The 22,465-nt window shown below is 42.2% G+C and overlaps 1 protein-coding gene across 1 annotated transcript in view; it reads right to left on the bottom strand.

Moving 5' to 3' along the window:
- nvd (cholesterol 7-desaturase nvd) overlaps window positions 1–22,465 on the bottom strand; it is a 98,374-nt gene that overhangs the window by 10,040 nt on the left and 65,869 nt on the right. The window contains exon 3 of the mRNA XM_041774847.2: window positions 14,957–15,263. Coding sequence (XP_041630781.2) covers window positions 14,957–15,263 — 307 coding nt within the window. The remainder of the gene's footprint in view (window positions 1–14,956; window positions 15,264–22,465) is intronic.

Here is a 22,465-nt window from a genome sequence, read left to right as displayed (position 1 = left end):
GATCAGTCGACATATCCAATCTCGACGGAAAATTGGAAAATCCCAAACATCACGTTGGCTGACCCTAATTTCGGAAGTCCAGGAAAAATAGACTTGCTGATTGGAGCAGAGCATTATTTTGAAATAATGCTATCAGAGAGTCAGAGAGTGGATTGTAGCTGGAAAAATATTAAATGAAGGAAGAACATCGTCCGTTTGTGCAGTTCTCATGGAGGCAGAGAAAGTAGATGAGCAACTACAGAAGTTCTGGGAGCTTCACAACTTTCAACCCGAAAAGAAGTGTTATTCACCAGTTGAAAGGCAATGTGAGGCCCACTTCCTAGAAAATATTCAGCGAGCACGTCAACGTCGTCCAGTTACCCTTTCTGGAGCATACATCAGCCCTGGGGGAGAGTCTTGACATTGCCACGCGACGATTCCTATCCCTAGAAAAAAGGCTGCAGAGAGATCATGTGATCAAAAAAGGCTATATAAACTTCATGAAGGAATATGAAGAGCTTGGACACATGAAAGAAGTTCCTTTGGTAAATTTACCAAGGGCACACTATTTCATCCCACATCATTGTGTGTTGAAACCAGAGAGTCACACAACAGTGTGCTTGGTTTCATTAAGCGGTGGTCGAAGGAATTCAATGACCCCTATGTTACAAAAACGTTATATACTTTACTTGTTCGTCCTATCTTAGAATATGGATCCTGCGTTTGGAGCCCTCAGTATAGCGTCCACAGTAAACGCATAGAATCGGTTCAAAAGAACTTCTTACTTTTCGCTGTACGCGGTTTAAACTGGGATGCAAACCAGAGGTTACCGTCTTATTCTAGTAGACTCTTACTTATTAACTTACCCTCCTTATCTAATCGTAGAGCCCTGCTTGGTATTACATTCTTATACATCTTAATCCGTGGTGACGTGGAAAGTACTGACTTGCTCGGTCAGCTAAATTTTCACGTAGCAATAAGAAACACTAGAGCCTTTTTACCATTAGTTTTGCCCCACTGTAGAACATCGTTTGAACTGCATGAACCCTTTAGAGTCCTCTGTGCAAATTATAATGATTTGTACACCATATCTTAAAACTTCAATCTTAACCTACTTAGTATGCATTCAAGCAACCAATCCGGCAGTATGCCAGTAGTAGTTTTCTCGCATTCTTTTCTAATTATTTCCTTTGCGCCTTCTAACTGCCAACAGAACAAGCACGTGCTTGGTGTCGCAAGTTCCACTTGATATGTACTGTACATAGTGCATCAACGTCTTGCAATTTAAAAAATTTAGACGATTAAATTATTATTTTCAGTCAAATGCCACCGAAATAACTGAAACTCAACAACGTGAGGAGCAAAGAGGCACGGCGCAGAAGTACTGAAACAGCTCAAAGAATCAGGACAGCAAAAGGTCGTGCACAAGAATCTCAAGAACATCGTAACGAACGTCTTCAAGAGAATATTTCGAAAAGAGCGGCACGAGAACGAAACATAGATACAGCACGAGTACAAGAACGTACATTTTTCGTTTGTATAGCTTTTAAATATACACCAGATATTAACTACTTTGCGCATTCAAAAAGTACCATCGGTGGAATGGATAAAGTATGCCAATATTGTCATTGAAATTTCGGAATGAAGCACCCGGCATGTGCTGTGCATCTGAAAAAGTTGTGCTGTCACCTCTACCCACTCCGCTGGAACCTTTATTATCCTTTCTTGCTGGCAATTCAGATAATACAAAACTATTTTTGCGTAAAATACGCAAATTTAATTCTTTCTTCCAAATGACGTCATTTGGGGCAACTAAAATTTGCGATCTTGCATCCAATGGACGTAATTTTGAAACTGCTTTCAAAATACGAGGTCAGGTGTACCATAAAATAGGGTCATTGATGCCATTGCCTGATGATAATCCGAAATTTCATCTAAATTTAATTTATGGAGAATTGTGAAGAGCGCGTGACGACTCGGTGTCAGTATAATTTCATTGAAGAAGCAGGAGATGAAAGAGCAATTGTGATGTTACTGGAACTTTTTTTAGGTGAGAAGAATCAACTTATTTAAATAATTAAAAGAGTTTCGACACGATTGAAAAATTGCATTAAGTGAACAATGCTGGTAGATTCAACGCAAGGCTTTAAACTGAAAGACAATTTTTGCACTGTTCTTCAGGATAAAAATGAATTGAATCAGAGTATTTTTCCGGACATACAGAATAATTACTTGAATAATAAACAAATGTTGATGTTGACGAAATTAACTTCCAGATACAACAGTTGTCACCAGGCAATCTTATTTCTATTTAATCAATCGATACTGTTGTTGATGAAAATAAAAGTGTAAATTTTCCAACTGAATTTTTCAATTCACTAGATATACCTGGAATGTCACCACATCTTTGATCAAAGAATGGTTTCCCTATTATTCTCCTATGTAATTTGAATCCGCCCCAATTATGCAACGGTACGCATATGGCCATCAAGAAGATCGCCGGAAATATACTTGAAGCAACCATTTTAACTGGGAAGTTTAAAGGAAAAGTGACGTTTTCCAATCATACCGTCAGATTCTACCATACCCTTTAAAATGCTACAGTTTCAATTCGTTTAGCTTTTATCATGTCTATAAATAAATCTCAAGGCCAAAAAATGTCCATTGTTGTTTACATTGAAAATTCCATGTTTTTCTCATGGGCAACTATATGTTGTAGGGAATCCGTCGAATCTACTTGCGTTACCTAAAGACAGGTTAACCAGAAATATTGTGCACCTATTAGTGCTAAATTAAATTGAAATTAAAAGTATTTATAATTATAAATATATTATTATATATAATGTTGTGTATTACACCAAATGATGAGATGTGCGTCTGCTTGGCTTGAGCTTCAGATCTTATCTCCCCATATATTTTCTTTGTCTTCTTTTACATTTAAGTTTACAGTTATTAGTTTGTATGTATGTTAAATGAATAAGTGTGACCAAAAACAATTAACTTATAATTGACAAATATCTAACATGCCCCTCCTTAAGATGATACTAATATTATATTATAATAATAGTTTACATTTTATCTATATTAATATTTCAGTCAAATTAATTACATTTTAACATTTCGTTTTCGTTTTCATTTCATTTCGGTTATACTCAATTTACAGTTTTAACATATATCTTGATTTTATCTTATGATTTTACATTTCTAGAGTTGAAATAATATTTTTTAAATTGTCTTCTTTACAACTCTTCCTCCTTGGCGTGGTCTCAACTCTCTTCTGGTGGGAGAAGTGTTAAGTTCAGATGGTAATTGATTGTTTTCATCTTCTATATAAACTTGATTCTCTACCGTAGAGTCATTGCTATTGACCACTTCGTTGTTGTTTGTAACTTCAGTTGCAACTTCATTGTTTCTTTCCATGTTTTCATTTCTTATTTGATCTAAATGTCTTTTTATTTCGCGATTATTGTGAGATAGAATACAACAATATGATCGAGGGCCTAGTTGTTCATTTATGGTTGCTTGAGTCCAACTAGCTTTCTTTGGATTTTTATAATCTCTGACCATGACCTTTTGACCTTTTCTAAACGTTATGTTGCGTTTCCCTTTATAATCGCTTATACTTTTGTTTTGCTTTGCCTCTATTTGTTTAGTGACTGTGGGTGGTTTTAAAAACGTGAATCTTGTTTTTAATGAACGTCCAAAAAATAACTTAGCAGGTGATTCTCCTGTTGTGCAATGAACAGTGTTTCTGTAGTCTATAAGAAATCTATTTAACATTGTGTCAAACTCACAATTTTCATTTTCTTTAATATTGGCATATAATGATTTTTTTACTGTCTTGACGAAATTTTCTGCCTGTCCATTTGTAGATGGATGCCCTGGTGCAGTCAGTATATGCTTGACATTGTTGTTTTTCATAAAAGTTTGAAACTCCGCTGATGTGAATTGTCTGCCATTGTCACTGACTAAAACATCAACTAAACCATATCGACAAAAAACTTCTCTTAACTTGTTTATTGTAAATAAAGTTGTGATCTCTTTGGTCTTAAAAACTTCAACCCATTTTGTAAAAGAGTCGATGACAATAAGCAAATAATAATTTTTGATAGGTCCAGCAAAATCTACATGAATCCTACTCCAAACTGTATCTGTCGATTTCCAGGGTATGAGTTCTCCTTTCTCAGGACTGGCCTGCAATTCTTGGCAAGGAATGCATGATCTAATCATCTTTTCAATTTCCAAATTAATTGCCGGCCACCAGACATAGGATCGTGCCATCATCTTGGTTTTAACAATTCCCAAATGTGACTTATGGAATTCGCTAAGTATCTTCTTTTGAAGCTTAGACGGAACTACCACACGGTATCCCCATAAAATACAATCATACTCAATAGATAGTTCACAAGATTTGTTAACATAAGCTGAAAATTCATTGCCTTTTAATTTTGAAATTGTACCGTTTTGAATTGCTTCAGCCACTTTTGCTAGTACAGGATCTCTTCTAGATTCCTTTGCTATGTCTTTAAAACTTAAATTGAATGAGTTGTTTGATTGAATGAAATTTACATAATTAAACTCATCAAAATCTTTGTGTGTTTCCCATTGAGGCATTCGTGATAGACCGTCAGCTAAGTTTGATGCACCTTTTACATATTCTACTGAGTACTCAAAACCTGACAAAATTACTGACCATCGCTGAATTCTTGCTGATGCCATCAAAGGTAAACCTTTTGATTCTCCAAAGATTCCTAACAAAGGCTTATGGTCCGTGCGTAGTATGAATTTAGTTCCCAATAAATATTGTCGTAATTTTACTACACAATAAACAATTGCAAGCGCTTCCTTTTCGAATGTGCTATAATTGATTTCGCTCTTTGATAGTGATCTAGATACGAAAGCTATTGGTTTAAGATCGTTATCAATTTTGTGTGACAGTATTCCAGCAACTGCATTGTTGCTAGCATCTGTTGTTAGCACGATTGGCAATTCCGGGTCATAATGTACGAGTACTTGCTCAGAAGTGATTTCACTTTTGATTTCTTCATATGCTTTCTGACAACTGCTTGTCCATTCAAATTGGGTGCCTTTGCGCAATAATTCATATAACGGATTCATTTTCTGAGCAAAATTATTTATAAATTTTGAATAATAATTTACCATACCAATAAATGCTCTAAGCTCTGACACATTTCTTGGTGTTGGTGCTAATGAAACACTTGATTTTCTATCATTAGTCTTGCTCAGTCCGTTTTTATCAATCATAAAGCCTAAGTAACAAATTTTAGATTTGAAAAATTCACACTTATGAGTGTTTAATTTTAAACCTACAGATTTTAATTTATTTAAGACAATTTTTAAATTCGTAATATGTTCTTGAAAATTGCGTCCTGTAATAGTTATATCGTCTTGATATACTACGACTCCCGGAATGCCTTGAAATAAGCTTTCCATAGCTTTTTGAAAAATTGCTGCTGCAGACTTAATACCAAAAGGTAGTCTCTTGACTTTTAATAAACCTATGTGTGTGCTCCAAGTACACATTCTTTGTGAACTTTCATCTAGCTGTAATTGATTATATGCATTACTCAAGTCTAGCTTGCTAAACAATATACCTCCAGTTAAGGCTGCAAAAATGTCATCTATTCTGGGCAATGGATACTTTACATCAACCAAATGTTTGTTTAATGTAACCTTGTAATCACCACATATTCTTATGTCACCATTTGGTTTTAATATTGGGACTAATGGTGTTCCCCAATCAGAATTATCTACATGCTCTAATACGCCTTCGTTAACTAACTTACGCAACTGTTTATCAACTTTATCTTTCCACGCTAAGGGTAAAGGTCTTGGTTTGAAAAATATTGGTTTTGTATCAGGTTCAACTTGCAAAGTGATTTTATGCACATTATAGCATCCTAATTTAGGACTAAAAACCTCTGCAAATTCGACTTTAATTTTATCAATAATATTTGAATGAATTTCAGACTCTTTAACCGAATTTATTTGCCTTAGCTCAAAGTTGAAAGATCTTAAAAATGTTCTGCCAAGCAACGGTGGACTTTTCGTATTTGTGACAACAACAACTATTTCTTTTTGTACGCCTCGATACTCTATTGTTGCATCGTACTCACCAACAATTTTAATTTTATCTCCATTGTAGCTTACATATGGAGTTCTGCACTCTCTAAGAGGCTTTTTGTTCGCAGATTTGTTATAAAATGAAGCTGGTACCAAAGTACAGGGTGCTCCTGTGTCGCAAGCAATGCTCATGGAACAACCATCAATGTTAACCTGCAGTAAATATACCTCACCAGAAGAGGAGTCTGAAGCCACGCTGTATATGGAAAAATCAAAAGCATTAGTTTCATAATTTTCAGAATTTGAATTTAATACACAATTTACGGTCTTATTTTTCGATCGACATACTGACGCTATGTGTCCAATTTTGTCACATACATGACAAGTACAGTTTTTATACTTGCAGTCATTCGATTTATGATTACGCCATCCACAGTGTTCGCAAGACTTCTGCTGCTTTTTGTTGTAATTGACGTCAACGTCGCTGCCAGAACTTCTCGAACCTTTTCCAGTACCTTTGAAACCTTTGCCGTTATTGTTTGCGTGATTACTCCACTTCTCTTTTCCTTGTTTCCTCCCGCTTTTAGAATAGTGTGCGCCGTTTATGTATCCAACTGTGTCGTCCGTCTTCTTTGTTGCAATTTTCGTCTCGATTATCATTGCCTTTTTTAGAGCATCGGCCAATGATAACTTCTCGTCTTCTTCGCATATTCGCTCAAATATTAACGGTGAGAGGCTCATAACGAATTGGTTTAAAACAAACGCTTCCAAGTGTTCGCCAAATTTACAGTTAAGCGCCAATTGTTTTACACGTGCATACCACTGTGCCACTGTTTCAGCATCTTCTTTGATCGCATGATGAAATTTCTTGCGTTCACGGAAAACAATTGTGGGGGGTGTGTAGTGAGTGTCCAGAATGTTACAAAGTTCTTTGTATGTTTTTGACACCGGCGATTCTGGGCTGCATAGACTGTGTAGTACACTGTAAGGTGCTGCTCCGATCGACCTCAGTAACGTAGACTTTTTTGCACTCTCTTCTGTGATATTCATTTCACAGAAATGTATGTTCAGTTTTTCTTTCCAAATGCAAAATGTTTCACTATTAGGCGAGAATTCGCTTACGTTTGACATTTGGTAAAATGTTGGCAGTGTTACCGCTTCACTTTTAGCCATTTTTGTTTTAATATATTTGTAATTACAATATATATGATGATATTTGGATTTTTGTGCGCAAATGTATATACAAATGCCAACTGTTTTTATTTCTTTTTACTCCTCGTCGCCAATTATGTTGTGTATTACACCAAATGATGAGATGTGCGTCTGCTTGGCTTGAGCTTCAGATCTTATCTCCCCATATATTTTCTTTGTCTTCTTTTACATTTAAGTTTACAGTTATTAGTTTGTATGTATGTTAAATGAATAAGTGTGACCAAAAACAATTAACTTATAATTGACAAATATCTAACATATAATATAATAAATATTACTGTTAAAGATTTAAGACTATCTGCCTTACCTACTGTCGCGGAACAAATTAGGGCTATCGATAGTTAGTCAGGTTTCAGTAGGAGTCAGTATTTATTGTGTCAGGATTTCGGAATGAATGTAATCGGGCACACTAATTTAGGCAAATGCAAGCTTAGAATTGGCGGATGAATTTATACCGATTTGCGCCATCACAGAGAGAGGGAAGGGAAACTGTGGTATGTAAGCTAAGGAAAACTGTATTGCAGGTTAAGTTAACTTATGTATTTCAGAATAAAACACTTGAACACGTTCACAACCGACGTTGTCCTTTGTTATCGCTATTTGAGAGGCGGTTAACGGAGTGTTAAGAAGGCATATCCCCGTGATCGGGCAAGCGGCGTTATTTTCTTTTATTCGCACTCTGCGAGATGTCTACACAGCATTCGCCCCGGCGGAGCCCCAGGCTGGAGGCCTCGGGTGCTCCCGCAACTGCGACACCCACGACCACAGCAACTGGCAAAGCGGCCAGCTCTGCGAGTGCAGCTGGTGATCGACAGCGGCCACAGACTCCGAAGGAAAGTGGGAAAGCTGCCAGTGAAGCGGCAAGTAATCTGCAGCCCGCAGCAAAGGGGCAGATTACAGACTCCACAACTGTACAAGTGGTGGCCCTAATGGAATGGATCGCACACCTAGAGTCGGAGCTGGTGAAGGCAAGGGCAAATGGAGGGCAAGCAGAGGCCGCCAGGGATCCCGTTAGAATCGAGACACGCGTGACGCGGCGTTGGAGTGAGCGGTGCGGCGAATACACCGCCATGTTTGAGTGGAAAGGCTGCCAGTGAAGCGGCAAGTAATCTGCGGCCCACAGCAACGGGACAGATTACAAACTCCACGAGTGGAAATGCTGCCAGTGAAGCGGCATATTTGAGCGGAAAAGCTGCCAGTGAAGCGGCATGTTCGAGTGGAATGCTGACACGTACGAGAGCAGCACCACGGCAGAGCTCGAGTGAGAGCCTGCCCAGGCAGATGAGTGACAATCTGCAACCGGAGCTTAGAGTGACGCCATCTTTGGATGAGCAGTTGCCGGCACAATTGAGTGCAAATTTGCCGACACAATTGAGTGGAAACTTGGCGTCGACGCTCGCCGGCCATTGGGCAAACGGGCAACCTGTCACACGGACCTGTACAACAACAACAGTGAGCTATTCTCCGCCATTTTGTGTTACCGCCACGGCGCAGCCTGAATTAGGTTACGTTCAGCCGCCACGGGAGCCAACACACAATTTGGAGGTATCTATGCCATCGTCCCTATCATATGGAGCGGCGACAACGAGCATACCTGGGTGGACTCCACGAAGATGGCCTGATCTTCCCGAGTTTGAAGGTCAGCCAGAGGAATGGCCAATATTCCTGTGTGCGTTTACGGAGACAACGGCAGCTTACTAGTGTACAGAATTGGAGAATAATCAGAGGCTGGTGAAAGCCCTGAAGGGTGAAGCCAGAGCAGCAGTGAAGTCGCTGCTTATCCACCCCAGAAATGTGCAAGCTGTTATGGAGCAGCTACGATTCCGGTATGGACGACCAGAGCTACTGATCCGTAGCCAATTGGAGAGCGTGCGCGATGTGCAGCCAATCCTGGAGGCTAATATCGCAAGGATCGTGCCGTTCGCCACAAGGGTGAGCAACCTGGCAGCGTTCCACCACGACGGGCAACCAGCACCTGGGTAACCCAACCCTGATGGAGGAGCTGGTCGCCATGTTGCCTGTGAGCAAAAGGCTGGACTGGGCGAAGCACGCGGCTACGATACAGCCATACCCGACAGTGGTGCACCTGAGCTAGTGGCTTCATGAATTCGCTAAATTGGTGTGCACTGTCACGGACGTCGGAATCAAGGAGCACCCGAAGCGACGGGTGTTGCACGCGAATAGCGTCCCCGAGGAGGAGCGGTATGCAAACCACCCCAAACGTTTCCCCATGTGTGAGGGACAACACGAGATCAAAGATTGCAAGGAATTCAACCACGCTTCTTCGACGATGCGGATCGAGTCCGCGAGGAAGTTGAGGTTATGTTTTTCGTGTCTGGAGTATGGACACATGACCCGGTTCTGCAAGAAGGGCCGCGAATGCAACGTCTACGGATGCCGGATGAGGCATCACTACCTACTCCATGAACCAGCTGGACATCCCAGACGGCCGCCACTCGCAGATGGAGGCCGCAGGATGGATCAGCAGAGCAGTCAGGACCGGCAGCTGCACAGAGACAGCAGCCGACGGATACGAATGCCACAGTCAGTGGATTCCAACGAGAATACCCGGCCCACGCCAGCCGCAGTTTTAGACGCGGGACGTGAGGAGGGTGAGAGGCGTTCTACATGCGATCGTCAGGAATTATCGCACCAAAGCCTGAGTTGTGTCGATTCGGATGGAGGCCACCTGCTGTTCCGTATTTTGCCCGTGACGTTGTACGGGGAGAATACGCAGGTAGACACCTACGCACTGCTCGATGAAGGGTCGTCTGTCACGCTCATCGACGACGAACTCATCCGCAGCCTGAAACTAAAAGGTGAGAGTCGACAACTGAATGTGCAGTGGTTTGGCGGAAAGTCCGCCAAAGAGCATACAAGGATGGTTAGCCTGCAGATCAGTGCAGCGGGCAAACCCAAGCGCCATGGGCTAAACAACGTTTACGGAGTAGCCAATTTGAACCTTTCGATGCAGAGCTTGCGTCGGGAAGATGTGAAGGCAGTGAAGGCGAATGCGCGCCTGCCTGTAAAGCCGTACAGCAATGCGGCGCCAAGGATCTTAATTGGATTGGATCATGCGCATCTTGGAATACCCCTCAGAACCAGAAGCTACGGATCTGGACGGCCATACGCAGCAGCCACCGCACTTGGATGGGTGGTATATGGACCGGTGAAGGGAAAGGCGTGTTCACCGCTTCAGAGATCGTGCCTCCTAGCCGTGCCTCAGGATAATCTTCTGGAGAAGATGGTCAGCGTTTATTTTGAGATCGAGAATTTCGGAGTGAAGCCGGCACAGCCAGTCGCAGCTGGCGGAGTAAAGCCGGCGCCGTCAGTCGCAGATGGCGGCGTCGCACGGGCCCTGAGTATCCTGGAGGAGACGACTAAACGAGTTGGTCAACGATATGAGACTGGGCTGCTATGGAGAGACGACGAGGTGAGACTGCCAGAGAGCTACAGTATGGCACTCAAGAGACTCGTCAACATTGAGCGGAAAATTAACCGCGATGTAGACTTCGCGCGGGCCTACGACAGAATTATGGATGATTACGTAAAGAAAGGCTACCCACGACGACTGGAGCCCCAGGAAGTCCAAAGGTCCCAGGAAGGCAAGGTATGGTACCTGCCGCGCTTCGGGGTGGAAAACCCGAACAAGCCTGGGAAAATCCGGCTGGTCTTCGACGCGGCTGCCAAGGTGAACGGCGTGTCACTGAATTCAGCGCTAATGAAAGGCCCACAGCGCTACAAGCTCCTCCCAGCGGTGCTCTTCCATTTCCGGGAAGGAGCAGTTGGGGTTTGCGCAGACATCAAGGAGATGTTTCATCAGGTATTGATGGGACCACAGGACAGATGCGCCCAGAGGTTCCTGTGGAGAAACGGAAACGATCGTCGGGATCCCGACATATATGAGATGCAGGTGATGACGTTCGGAGCTGCTCACCATGCCCGTGAATGCTTCGCAGTACAGCAGCACGGATCCGAGAGCTGTCCTGGCGATCAACGAGTATCACTACGTGGACGACTATATCGACAGTTTTGCCAGTGAAACAGAAGCCATCGCCGTCTCGACACGGGTGAGAGAAATACACGCAAATGCTGGTTTTGATTTGTGTCGATGTACTTTCAGTTCGGCAAGTGTGGTCAGTGCGTTGAACCCACTTGAATCCATCGCTAGCGTCAGATGGACCGAAGCTGAGGAGAAAGTACTTGGAATGTACTGGCAACCGGCAACAGACGACTTCAAGTTCGGCGTCAAATACCATCGAGTCCCAAGGAGCGTGATGACAGGGGAACGCGTCCCCAGGAAGAGGGAGTTCCTGAGCCTGGTCATGTCCACGTTCGACCCGATCGTGTTTTTGAGCTGCTATATGGTCACCGCCAAGATATTGATGCGAGAGATTTGGCGGAGAGGAGTCGGCTGGGACGAGCAGCTGCCAGAAGAGTTAGCAGCAGCCTTTGAGAGCTGGCGGCAAGGAATGAGCAACATTGAAGAATTCCGATGTCCACACTACTATTTCGGCGCTAGACGAGTGCGGGCACTACAGCTGCACATCTTCGTGGATTCCAGCCAGTCAGCGTTTGCAGCAGCGGCCTATTGGCGGGCCACTTACGAGAGCGGAGACGTGCAGGCGCATTTCATATGTTCCAAGACGAAGTGCGCTCCGATGAGGACAATGTCTATTCCCCGTCTGGAACTTCAAGCGGCAGTATTGGGTACGAGACTGATGGACACCATCAAGCAGGAGCACGGTGTGGCGATCAGCGGCTGCGTACTATGGACGGATTCTAAGACTGTGCTGCACTGGATAAGCAGCACCCACCGGAGATACAAGCAATTCGTCGGAAACCGGGTGGCGGAAATCTTAGAATCCACAGAGGTGTCCCAATGGAGATGGATCCCGTCTGCCGAAAACGTGGCAGATGACGCGACGAGGCCGCGCATGAGCGTGGACCTAAGTATCGGGTCGCGGTGGTTAAGCGGTCCCACATTCCTACGAGGACCGGAGGAGAGCTGGCCGAGATCAGGCGAGGATTGGATTCCCCCGATGCCAGATGAAGAAGAAATGAAATGTGAGTTTGCTCTGGTCATGACAAATTTTATATCTGTGCAGAGATTCTCGAGCTACAACCGACTGGTGAGGAGCACCGCGTGGGTGCTTAGCTTTATTCGATGATGCCGTGGACTACGTTGCGATCGAGAGAATCACGGGCTGACGTCGATGGAGTACGCCGAGGCAGAGCGCGCACTGATAAGGCAGTCGCAGCGAGAAGCGTTTGCTGAGGACAACCAAGGAAATGCCGCCAAGGGCAGCCGACTGTACGGGTTGTCTCTTGGGTCTCTTTACCGATTGGCATCTCTTAAGGTCTTGCATTGGTGCAACTGTGCAATTCGACGCAAGCTGCACCTTGCGAAAAGCATCCTGCCATCACCGGTTACTCGAGTACACTGCGGTCCTTGTATCCATCCAGATGACTCCTTTAAAGTTTTACACATGACACAACTGCCAACAACCTTCAAACATATTTGGTCATTTTGAAAAATCAACAATATTGATAAATCTTCCTAAGTCTTTTTCCAACCCAAATGCATAACGGATTTATAATTGTCCAACGAAGTGTAAGGGACACTACTGGCAGGCAACAATATCGTACATTTCTTTGTATTTTTAAAACCCTTTTCTTATGTCAATTCAATTTCAGATTTCTGTTCTATGCATACACTTTTCTGTCACTTTACTTTTGACTTGACTTTTCACTTTACGGTTTACGCGGCTTATCTCTCTTTATCTAACCGTAGAACCATGCTAGATATTACATTCATTCATAACCTAATCCGCGGTGACGTGGGAAGTGCTGACTTGTTGGGTCATCTTAATTTTTAAGTACCGTGTAGAAAAACTAGCTACTTTAAACCCTTAGTTTTGACCCACTGTAGAACATCCTGTGAAATACTTAAACCCTTAGAGTCAGTTGGGCAAATTTGAACGGTTTGTACTTTATAACATCTAATGGATACAGGCTTCCTAAACTATAAACTGTAAACTTAACGCATTTAGTAAGCATGCAAGCAAGGGCCATTTGTTTGTACTGTCCATATATGGACTATAGTGCACCAACGTCCAAAATGATGTAGATGTCGCAGAAGGAAAAGGAACGACATAGAGTTGGAGAGTCCCAAGCAGGTTGGTTGTGAAATTCAGGAATCATGCCACGTGCCAGAAAACGTTTCGCCTAAAGTCCAGTTGAGAACTCAGACAAGGAATCCTCGTCATATTAAAATCATACCATATCTCAAGATAAACATATTTTAACAACTTAGAAGCCATATTTTTGTTCTATTAATTTCTCGATTATTCATATGGCAACTACCTGCAATAAAATGAAATCAATTAACAGAATTTTAGTCAGACAGCTCATAAAACTTAGAGTCTAATTTTAATAGTAACGGACACAGTAACTGACTGATAGTCTGACAGTGGAAAAGGCTAGATCAACTCGAATGGTGATATACACTTTAGATGGTCTGAAATGAATCCTCTGCGTTAAAAACTTCTGCACAGAAAAATGTTTCGTAGGTTGAATACACTATTATAGGAATTGTATGTATTTCACGTTCCCGACATCAGAGTTCAATTTGCCTCAGTAGCTCAGTTGGGACAAGGGTTCGAATCCAGGCCGGGAATCAAGAAAAGTTAACTTAAGTTGCTTTTAATAAGATTTATATACTAATTTTAGTAATTTAATAACAATTTGTAGCTTTTAATAAAAAATTCTTTCACACAAAGTTTTGGAAAAACCAACATCAATATTAATAATGTTAAGCATTAAAAATGTTTCGCATTAACTTAGATCAATCTATTTACGATTACATTTTTTATTTTTAGTTTATTTTAAAAATAGTTTCTGGATTTATTTGGGTGGTAATTTAAGTTTGTATACCCCTTGCAGATTGCAATTGGATCATTGAGAATCGAGCCATTCTGGTTAAATAATTTTAAAAAATAAATAATAGAAAATATATAAAAGTTGTATATTTATACACACCATAAATAAAATGCTGAAAACACACACAAAATAGAGTTTCATTACATTTTACCTATACTTATTATGTTTATAGTTTGACAGTTACAGTTTTACATTCCTAGCTTTAAATTTTCTCTACATCGACCGATCGTTTCTATGGCAACTATAAGATATAGTTGTCCGATTCTCATAACATTTATACGAAAATTCTGAAATAATAACAAAAGCTCATATCTCAGAGTAGATGAAAATACGATCGTTCCCGATCTTTCCTATAAGATATAGTAGTCTGATTTTCATAAACTGAAAATGTGAAATAATTTAAATTGGCCATATCTCAAAATGTTGAAGAACAGCCAAGTTATAATTTTTTTTCTAAAAATTTATCAAACATTTGTATGGCAGCCATATTATATAGTCGTCCGATCCAGCCCGTTCCGACACATATAGCAGTGAGAGTATATAGAACACTATATGCAAAGTTTCTTTCGGATACCTTTAAAACTGAGGGACCAGTTTGCGTAGAAACGGACAAACAGAAATGGCTAGATCGACTCGGCTGTTGATGCTTATCAAGAATATATATTGCAAACTTCTGACTGAAATAATAATACGCTGTGTAAAAAAGTAAGAACATTAAACGGGTGAAAATTAATATTACCTTGCCGTCCAATGGTGATGTCCAAAACGTTCTGCGGAAATATTTTTAGGCGCCAAAAATTCAGCAATAAAGTTCTTTTTGTGAATTGCATCAAAGTGTGCCAAATCAGCTCCATTTTCTGGTATTTCTTGAATGTGGCAATTAATTAGGAATGAATTTTGCCCGTGGTAAACAAAGTTTTCTTGCAATCCTTCCATAGATAACGACAAATCCCAAGGTATTTCTGTTGGCTCAGAATGATACCAAATGAAAATATATCCGTTTATTTCTTGTGATATCCACTTTCTTAGTTTTGAGCCTTTAGGAACTAAACAGAATTATATGTTAATCAGTATGGCTTAACACCGAACAAGCTCTTCTTCGTTAACCGAAGCTCTTAATATACAATTATTAAAATATAAAAAAAACTTCATTAACTAAATTGCTTAAAATATTTTTTCACGAAGTAGTAAGATGGAAGTTGTTCCGGGTTTTACGCGACGTGCGTCGGATATCTTTGTTTAATAGAATGCAAATCAGTACTGAATACATGGAAATTAGGTATAGCTAGTAAAGGCTCAGTGGGCTGGAAATTCGGAGAGAGCGGTAGAGAAAGCATATGGGACATTTCGAGGCAGGTAGCGGGATAACACTCTAGAAAATTAGGGCCCGTTTAGCGCGAACCTGTCCCCCTCATCCCCTTGTGACGATAGTGCTGGAAGAACATCAGGAAGGCTTTGCTCGGTGAAGAGTAGGATACGCTGAGCGCTCGTTAATATGCAAAGAAGTGTGGTGATCTTCTTCGTACGACTGGCATATGTCGTCACTGCAGCAAGATCCTTTGGAATGGTGATGGGCCAGGCAATTAGCGCAGTATTTCTTCTTGATCACTGCTTAAGGAAGAAGGAAGGAAACGCTGACACTTCCGAAGAGTATAGTTCCCTTGGTGGATGGGCATGGGTGAGATAATATTCTTCTGCTTTTGCTTTTGCTGTCATCATATGGAACACAGTAATTGAAAGAGCAATCCCGGACTTGATGACCTCTGGCAAATCGATTTCTACATAACTACTTTGTTTGAATGTAAGTCGAAGGATCGTCTAACGTCATCTGGATGAAGCGTGGAAATATACGCATCTTTTGGATATTGGAACAATCTTCGTACTGAAGGATGACACATTATAGGGCGTCGGTTTGGATGAACGGAGGTGTAACATAGGAGGCTGAAAAGCTTCTACGGTCTCAGAGTTCTATGGCGCACCATTACCATAGGCAAGAATAAAATTCCAGCCATAATGAGCGCGTTAGCTTTGGAAGATTCGTGGAGAAAAAATAAACCAGGAGTAAACTGCAGTAAAAAAAAAAATTTGCTAAGTTGCGAATTGGAAACTATCGAATAAGCTTTATGATTGTTTATGGGTCTAAGGATTATTTATATAGACCGCCGTGTAAAGGTCTCGGAAAGTATTGATCTGTTCCATGAGCGTCATACCTTCCGTAAATAAAATAAAAATAGATTAGCCCTCGAAACCAACTCTGAACAAGCTTCGTGCTCTTTCTCGACCTTATTCCATAGTGTACAGGACTGGTTGAGATAAATTTTACACGTATACTGGATTCGATACTCTAGTTTCAAAGAGAATCAGACGGGCACGGATCAGACCTAGATATATTTTCGAAAATCGAATTTTATTTCTTAAATTATTTCTAAATGACGAAACTATACTTTGAAATTTAGGAACTATTCGTTATATAATATTTGCTGCTATTGTATTTTTTACTCTAGTATGTGGCGAACATTGGCTGATATAATTTTTTATAGCGAAACCGAGTTCACTTATAGACAGTGTGCCATCTGTGGCACGACGCAGTGCTGGTGCTAGCCAGCCTAGTCCCACTAGCGACGGGTCGCCAAGGTCTAGTTGAAAAGCACGGCTAGGAGAAGGAGCTGCGGGAGCTGGCAGGCCAGGTGGGATGCCTCGCCCAAAGGACGATGGATGCACAGGCTAAGTCCAGGTCTGGATGGTAGAGCTGGGAAAAAATCGATTCTCAGCGAATCGATTTTTTTCGATTTTTTTGAAAATAAAATCGATTAAATCGAAAACAAAACTTTTTTATTTTTTACTTCAAATAAATTTAGAAAAAACCAAAACTTAAATTTATTTACATAATCATTCTTAAACAATAAACCAAAAATGTATTCATAATAAATCAAATAAATTTTTCTGGCCATAACCAATGATTAATTGATTTTGATTTTTTTTAAAGAAAATATTTTGTTTCTTATTTTATGAATCTTTATTTTAAATAAAATTATTTATTTTAAATAAAATTATTCAAAGCCTTTATTTTAAAATTTAAATAAGGTAACTTATTTTAAATTAAAATATTTAAAATAAAGGTTCATAAAATAAGAAACAAAATATTTTCATATTATAAAAACAAAAAATCAAAATCAATTATTTACTGGTTATTTCCAGAAAAATAAAATAAAATTAAATGAGATCAATTCAATGAGATCACAAAAAACAAAAGAAAATATTTTCAAATTATAAAAATGAAAATAAATATCAAAATTCTAGACTAGCCACTGGTTTTTGTTGGCAAAAACGAGCTATCGGTTATGATACATCCAGCCTTACTAAATACTCGCTCTGCTTCTGTTGAGCTAGCTGAAACGCACAGATAGCGCTAAGCATTGACCTTGTCGATTAATCGATTCTTTCTAAACCGAATCGATGCATCGACCAAAAAGAAAGAATCGATTTAATCGATGTTGACATCGATTTTTTCCCATCTCTACTGGATGGAGCGGGACCACGGACAGGTGAATTTCTACCAACCCATCTGCTGAGCGGACATTGCTGCCCAGTCGTACTTTGCTTAACGCGGAAAAAAAAATCTGGTTAAAATAGATGTAGAACAGGGATGGCTTAAGGAATGATTCGCAATTCAGCAAAGCGGCAAGCTCTAAATTTAAGTACCTGAATCGAACGCTGCGAAGTTCAAGAAAGAAGACTTATCCCTTCGAACAAGGGTACTTCCTTTTCGGGATTATTATTTTTAATGCGACGTTTGCTGATAAACAAGCAATTAACTCCGCAATTATGTTATTATTTGCTTATAAAACTATATCGATTTCCTAAACACGGAATTTGAAAAACATCTAGGGAATATTTTCCATTTAGTGGGATGTAAATATCATATTTTCCAGATTTCCCTACAACTAACACAACCAACATTTCAATACTAGTCCCAAGCAATCTAATAAGCCCCAATGTCCTTACGGATATTAGGTTAGGTTAGGTTAATCCGGACGGCCCTCGTGGGGCCACGCATAGGCCAATATGGCCCATATATTTATATATCTATCCGGAGAAATTCATGGATGGACCTAGAGACTATTTATGGGGGTCTCGAGATCCTTGAATATCAAGGTGTTTTTCGCGTTCTCCTGAAGGCATCTTCTAGCGATGCCAGAACTGGAGAGCATAGGTATCTCATTCATGCCCTCGTTAGGGCCGGACATTTGCAAATGAGATGCTCCAAGGTTTCGATTGCCTTGGATTCATCACATTTCCGGCATTTGGAATTGTCAGTAATACCCATCTGACTGCATGTGCAGCAGACAGGCAGTGACCTGTAAGAATACCCACTAACATTCTGCAGTCCTTTCGCGGAAGATTCAGCACGTAGTGAGTGAGTTTCTCGTTGTGCTCTTTACACATGATTTTGATATTCTGCAGGTTGCGGCATTACTCCTCCACCTGCTTTTTGCGCTTGCATCAGCCCGTCTCTCCAGCTCGCTTTGGAGCGTTCTTAGGGAGACAGGGACGTTTTATGCTCTTTTACTCGCCAGTCCGACGCCTTCCTTTGCAAGTTCGTCTGCGGTTTCGTTACCGTCTATGCCTTGGTGGCTGGGAACCCAGTAGATCCTCACATTGTCGTGCTCAGGCTATCTAGTGACTCCCTGCTTGCCAGTAGATTTTTGGAACTGACCGCTAATGATTGCATGGATCTTATCGCCGCTTGACTATCTACGAACAAATTGACCGCCTCATGTGATCGGTTTATGCTCTGCGCAAGCTTTGCTGCTTTCCTGATGGCAAATACTTCCGACTGGAATATACTGCAGTAGCTTGGTAGCCTATACGACAACCTCATTCCAGGGTCTGCACAGTATATGCCCGCTCCAACTCCTCCTTCCATCTTGGAGCCGTCGGTGTATATAGTGAGGTATTGAGCATGGTCCTGACCTGACTTCTATTTGGTCCCATGAATACTGTTGTGTTTACATCCGGGCACGTTCTGGGTATCATGTAGTCAGATGTACTGCTCATTTCACGACCAATTGAACTGTGTCCGAAACCTTGTAGTGACCAGTTTCCTGATGCAACCAGACGTTGTGCCGCCTTTCCTTCTGACAGTTGCGCTTGGATATCTAGGGGATATATACCGATTATGGTTTCGAGTGCTTTGGTGGGGGTTGACCTCAGCGCCCCTGATATGCAGAGCAGTGCCGCTGGGTTTTCTCCATATGCTTATTATACATTTTGTCTCCATGGCTTGCCACCAGACTAAGACTCTATACAGCAGATTCGGACGCACCACCGATATGTAGACCCAATGCGTTAGAGCGGGTGAGAGGCCCCATGTGCTGCTAAGCATCTTCTTGAATGCATACAGCGCTATGGTGGCCTTTTTTACCCTCTCTACTACATTAGCCTTCCACGCAAGCTTGCTGTCAAGTACAATGCCGAGGTATTTGACCTGTGTTTTTGGGTCAGCCTAAGAGTCCTACCTTCTCCGCCCACTCACATATCTCCCTGAGCGTTGTTTCCATGATCGAGCTGAGGGTCGATGGACAGACTCCCGTGATTATTATGCTTATGTCATCCGCATAAGCTCTTATCTTTCGTGCTTTTCTCTCGAATCTCTTGGTTAGGTCGCCTACCACCAGATTCCAAAGGAGGGGCGACAGAACCCCACCTTGAGGCGTGACTCTGTACGCTCCTATCACCATGGAAGCGGTGCCCCAATCTGATTGTACCCGCCGGAAACTTAGAAGATTCCTTATCCACAAGTTGATGGCGGGGGACGAGTTGGTCGCTTTTAGGCGATCCATTATTGCGTCCGTGCTAACGTTGTTGAATGCCCCGGATATGTCCACGAACACTCCAAGTGCATATTCCTTATTGTTTAGGGTTCTCTCAATGGTGGCTACCAATGAATGGTCCTCCATTGGATAGGGATATCGCCCGTGCTTAAACAAGCTGTATATATTGCGTAGAGCCATGGGGTGATCACTTCCTTGGTCGCCTGCAGCATGATTGGGAATATTCCATCTGGTCCTGGTGCTTTAATCCTCGCAAACGAGTATAGCCCAGTGGATCCTTTTGAGGCGCAGGTATACGCTACCCATGCCCCACGCGGTCTTCCCGTATCTGGGATAAAGGATGTCCTCTGCTTCCTTGTTTATCTGGAGGACTGCACTTTGCCCCCCCTCCTTGGGTGATGGGGCCGCAACGTGCAGAACTTTACAGTCCGCGGTTGGGATATCCGGATTCTGACGCTGCAGCAGCTTTAGCGCCCGGTCCGTTTGGATTGCGATGGGACAGAGTACCTTCGCTTTTGGAGTGGATGGGATTAACTTACGGTCCACCACCTCTAGCTTGGCTCCCTCCCACAGCGCCTCCAACTGGCTGACCGCTTGCGTGATCCACTTTCTCGTCGGGTCATCTGTGCACTTTAGGATTTTGACCCCATTTAGCCACCCAGCGCCATCGAAGGTGGGCATGGGAGCTTCGGGATCATCCTCCATTCGTGCGTACAATGACTCAACGAGCCGCGCTTACACCACCTTTCACTGCGCCTCGGTCATTTTGCCGGCTTAATCGCTTCTGTCAATGAGGGCCACGATCAAGTGTCGTTTCGTCACCTCACTGACATTGTGGTTTGTTTTTGGGCTTTTTCGCCTTTTGGGGAGGGCCTGCCTCCTTAGGCCCGCGTTGCCGCTTGCTCCTCGGTGCGTCCATAGAGGCGCTTTCGGTTGAGCCAACACAAGGCAACGTTGGCAAGCGTCTCCTCCACCTTGTTGGCGAATCTGCCAGAAGATCTCATATGGGGGAGTAATTGGAGGAATCGGCAGAAGTGGTCACTCGTGTGGAGAACGAGGAAATCCTTTGGATGGGTGCAGGAATTTGTGGTGCGTCATCACGAGGATTCGGAACACTGGATAAAGTGTTGTTTGGATGCAACAACGAGTGATGCCGACCGTGACAAGTAAGACAGCTGTGGGCGCTTGTGCAATTACAGAGTGGATGACCGCTTGCAAACCAATTTAAGCACAGCTGCTTTTTCTGGATGTAAGATGATCGATCGACTATCGTCATCTGAAGGAAGCGTGGACACAAACGCACTGGATGGTTCTCTGCAGAACACAATTCACATCTTTTGGATATGCGAACAATCCGCGTACTAAAAGATTTTAGTACTCGCGGTGCCACGATGGATTTTGTCGGTTTGGACGGACTGAGGCGTATCGTAGGAGGCTGGAGAGAATCGATGTTTTCCAGAGTTCTATGGCGCTCAGTAAGGAACGAATCGAGTTCTAGCCACGTCGGAATATCGGTTTTATTGGGTAAAGATTGCTTCCATAATGAGAGCGTCAGCTTTGGAAGCTTAGTGGAACACAAATAAACCAATAGACAATCCCAATTATCCGTAGGAAGGCCGGACAGAGTTAGGGATGTGAGGCAATTTTGAATTGTATTCTGCAGCTGCTTCAAGGCTGCCGAGGATTCGCGTTCAATGGACTGCATGTTTAATAATTTTTTCAGTTGGCTGTTTACCAACGCGCGTTTATTTTCGAAACGCTCAGATAGGATGTTCCATGCTGAGCGGAAACCGTCGTTGGTGAGTGGCGAATTGGAAACTATAGAATGAGCTTCACCACTAGTCTTGGCATTTAAATAGAACAACTTTTCTACAGGGGTCAGCGTACGATTGTTGAAATAGACCGCTGTGAAAAGGTCGAAGATAATCGAAGCGAAGATAATCGCCCGAGAAAACTTCCGTTTCGCACGGAGGAAGCTGACAGCCACACGGAAAGGATTTTTGAGGCGCAGGGGGTTGGACTTGCGCCACTTGGGAGGAGATCGTATCGATCCGTTGCATGAGCTGGGCGGCACACCGTTCGTAAATTCAATAGGAGTCGTCGTATTTTGCCTTAAGAGTAGGCAAGTTGTCCTCCGCGCCCTCTAAGCCAACTGAAATTAGCTCTGAACAATCTTCGTACTCTTTCTCGACCTTATCCCATAGCGCTCGGACTTGGTCGAGATGGATTTGGCAAGAGTACTTGGATGGAGTGGGTGCTGCTGGATTGCAGACTCTGGACTCGAAGTGACTCAGACGGTCAAAGATCAAAGTAAATTTTTCTAAAATGGAAGGAGCCATTCTGAAATTTTTTACAAAAATTTACTATAAATATATATTACAATTTTCTTTATGGGTCGAAGCTGGATTGGGAAA

Source organism: Drosophila kikkawai, chromosome 3R (genome assembly GCF_030179895.1).
Source record: "Drosophila kikkawai strain 14028-0561.14 chromosome 3R, DkikHiC1v2, whole genome shotgun sequence".
NCBI lineage: Eukaryota > Metazoa > Arthropoda > Insecta > Diptera > Drosophilidae > Drosophila > Drosophila kikkawai.
Note: the sequence above shows the minus strand (reverse complement) of the source record. Positions and strands in the feature narration are given on the sequence as shown.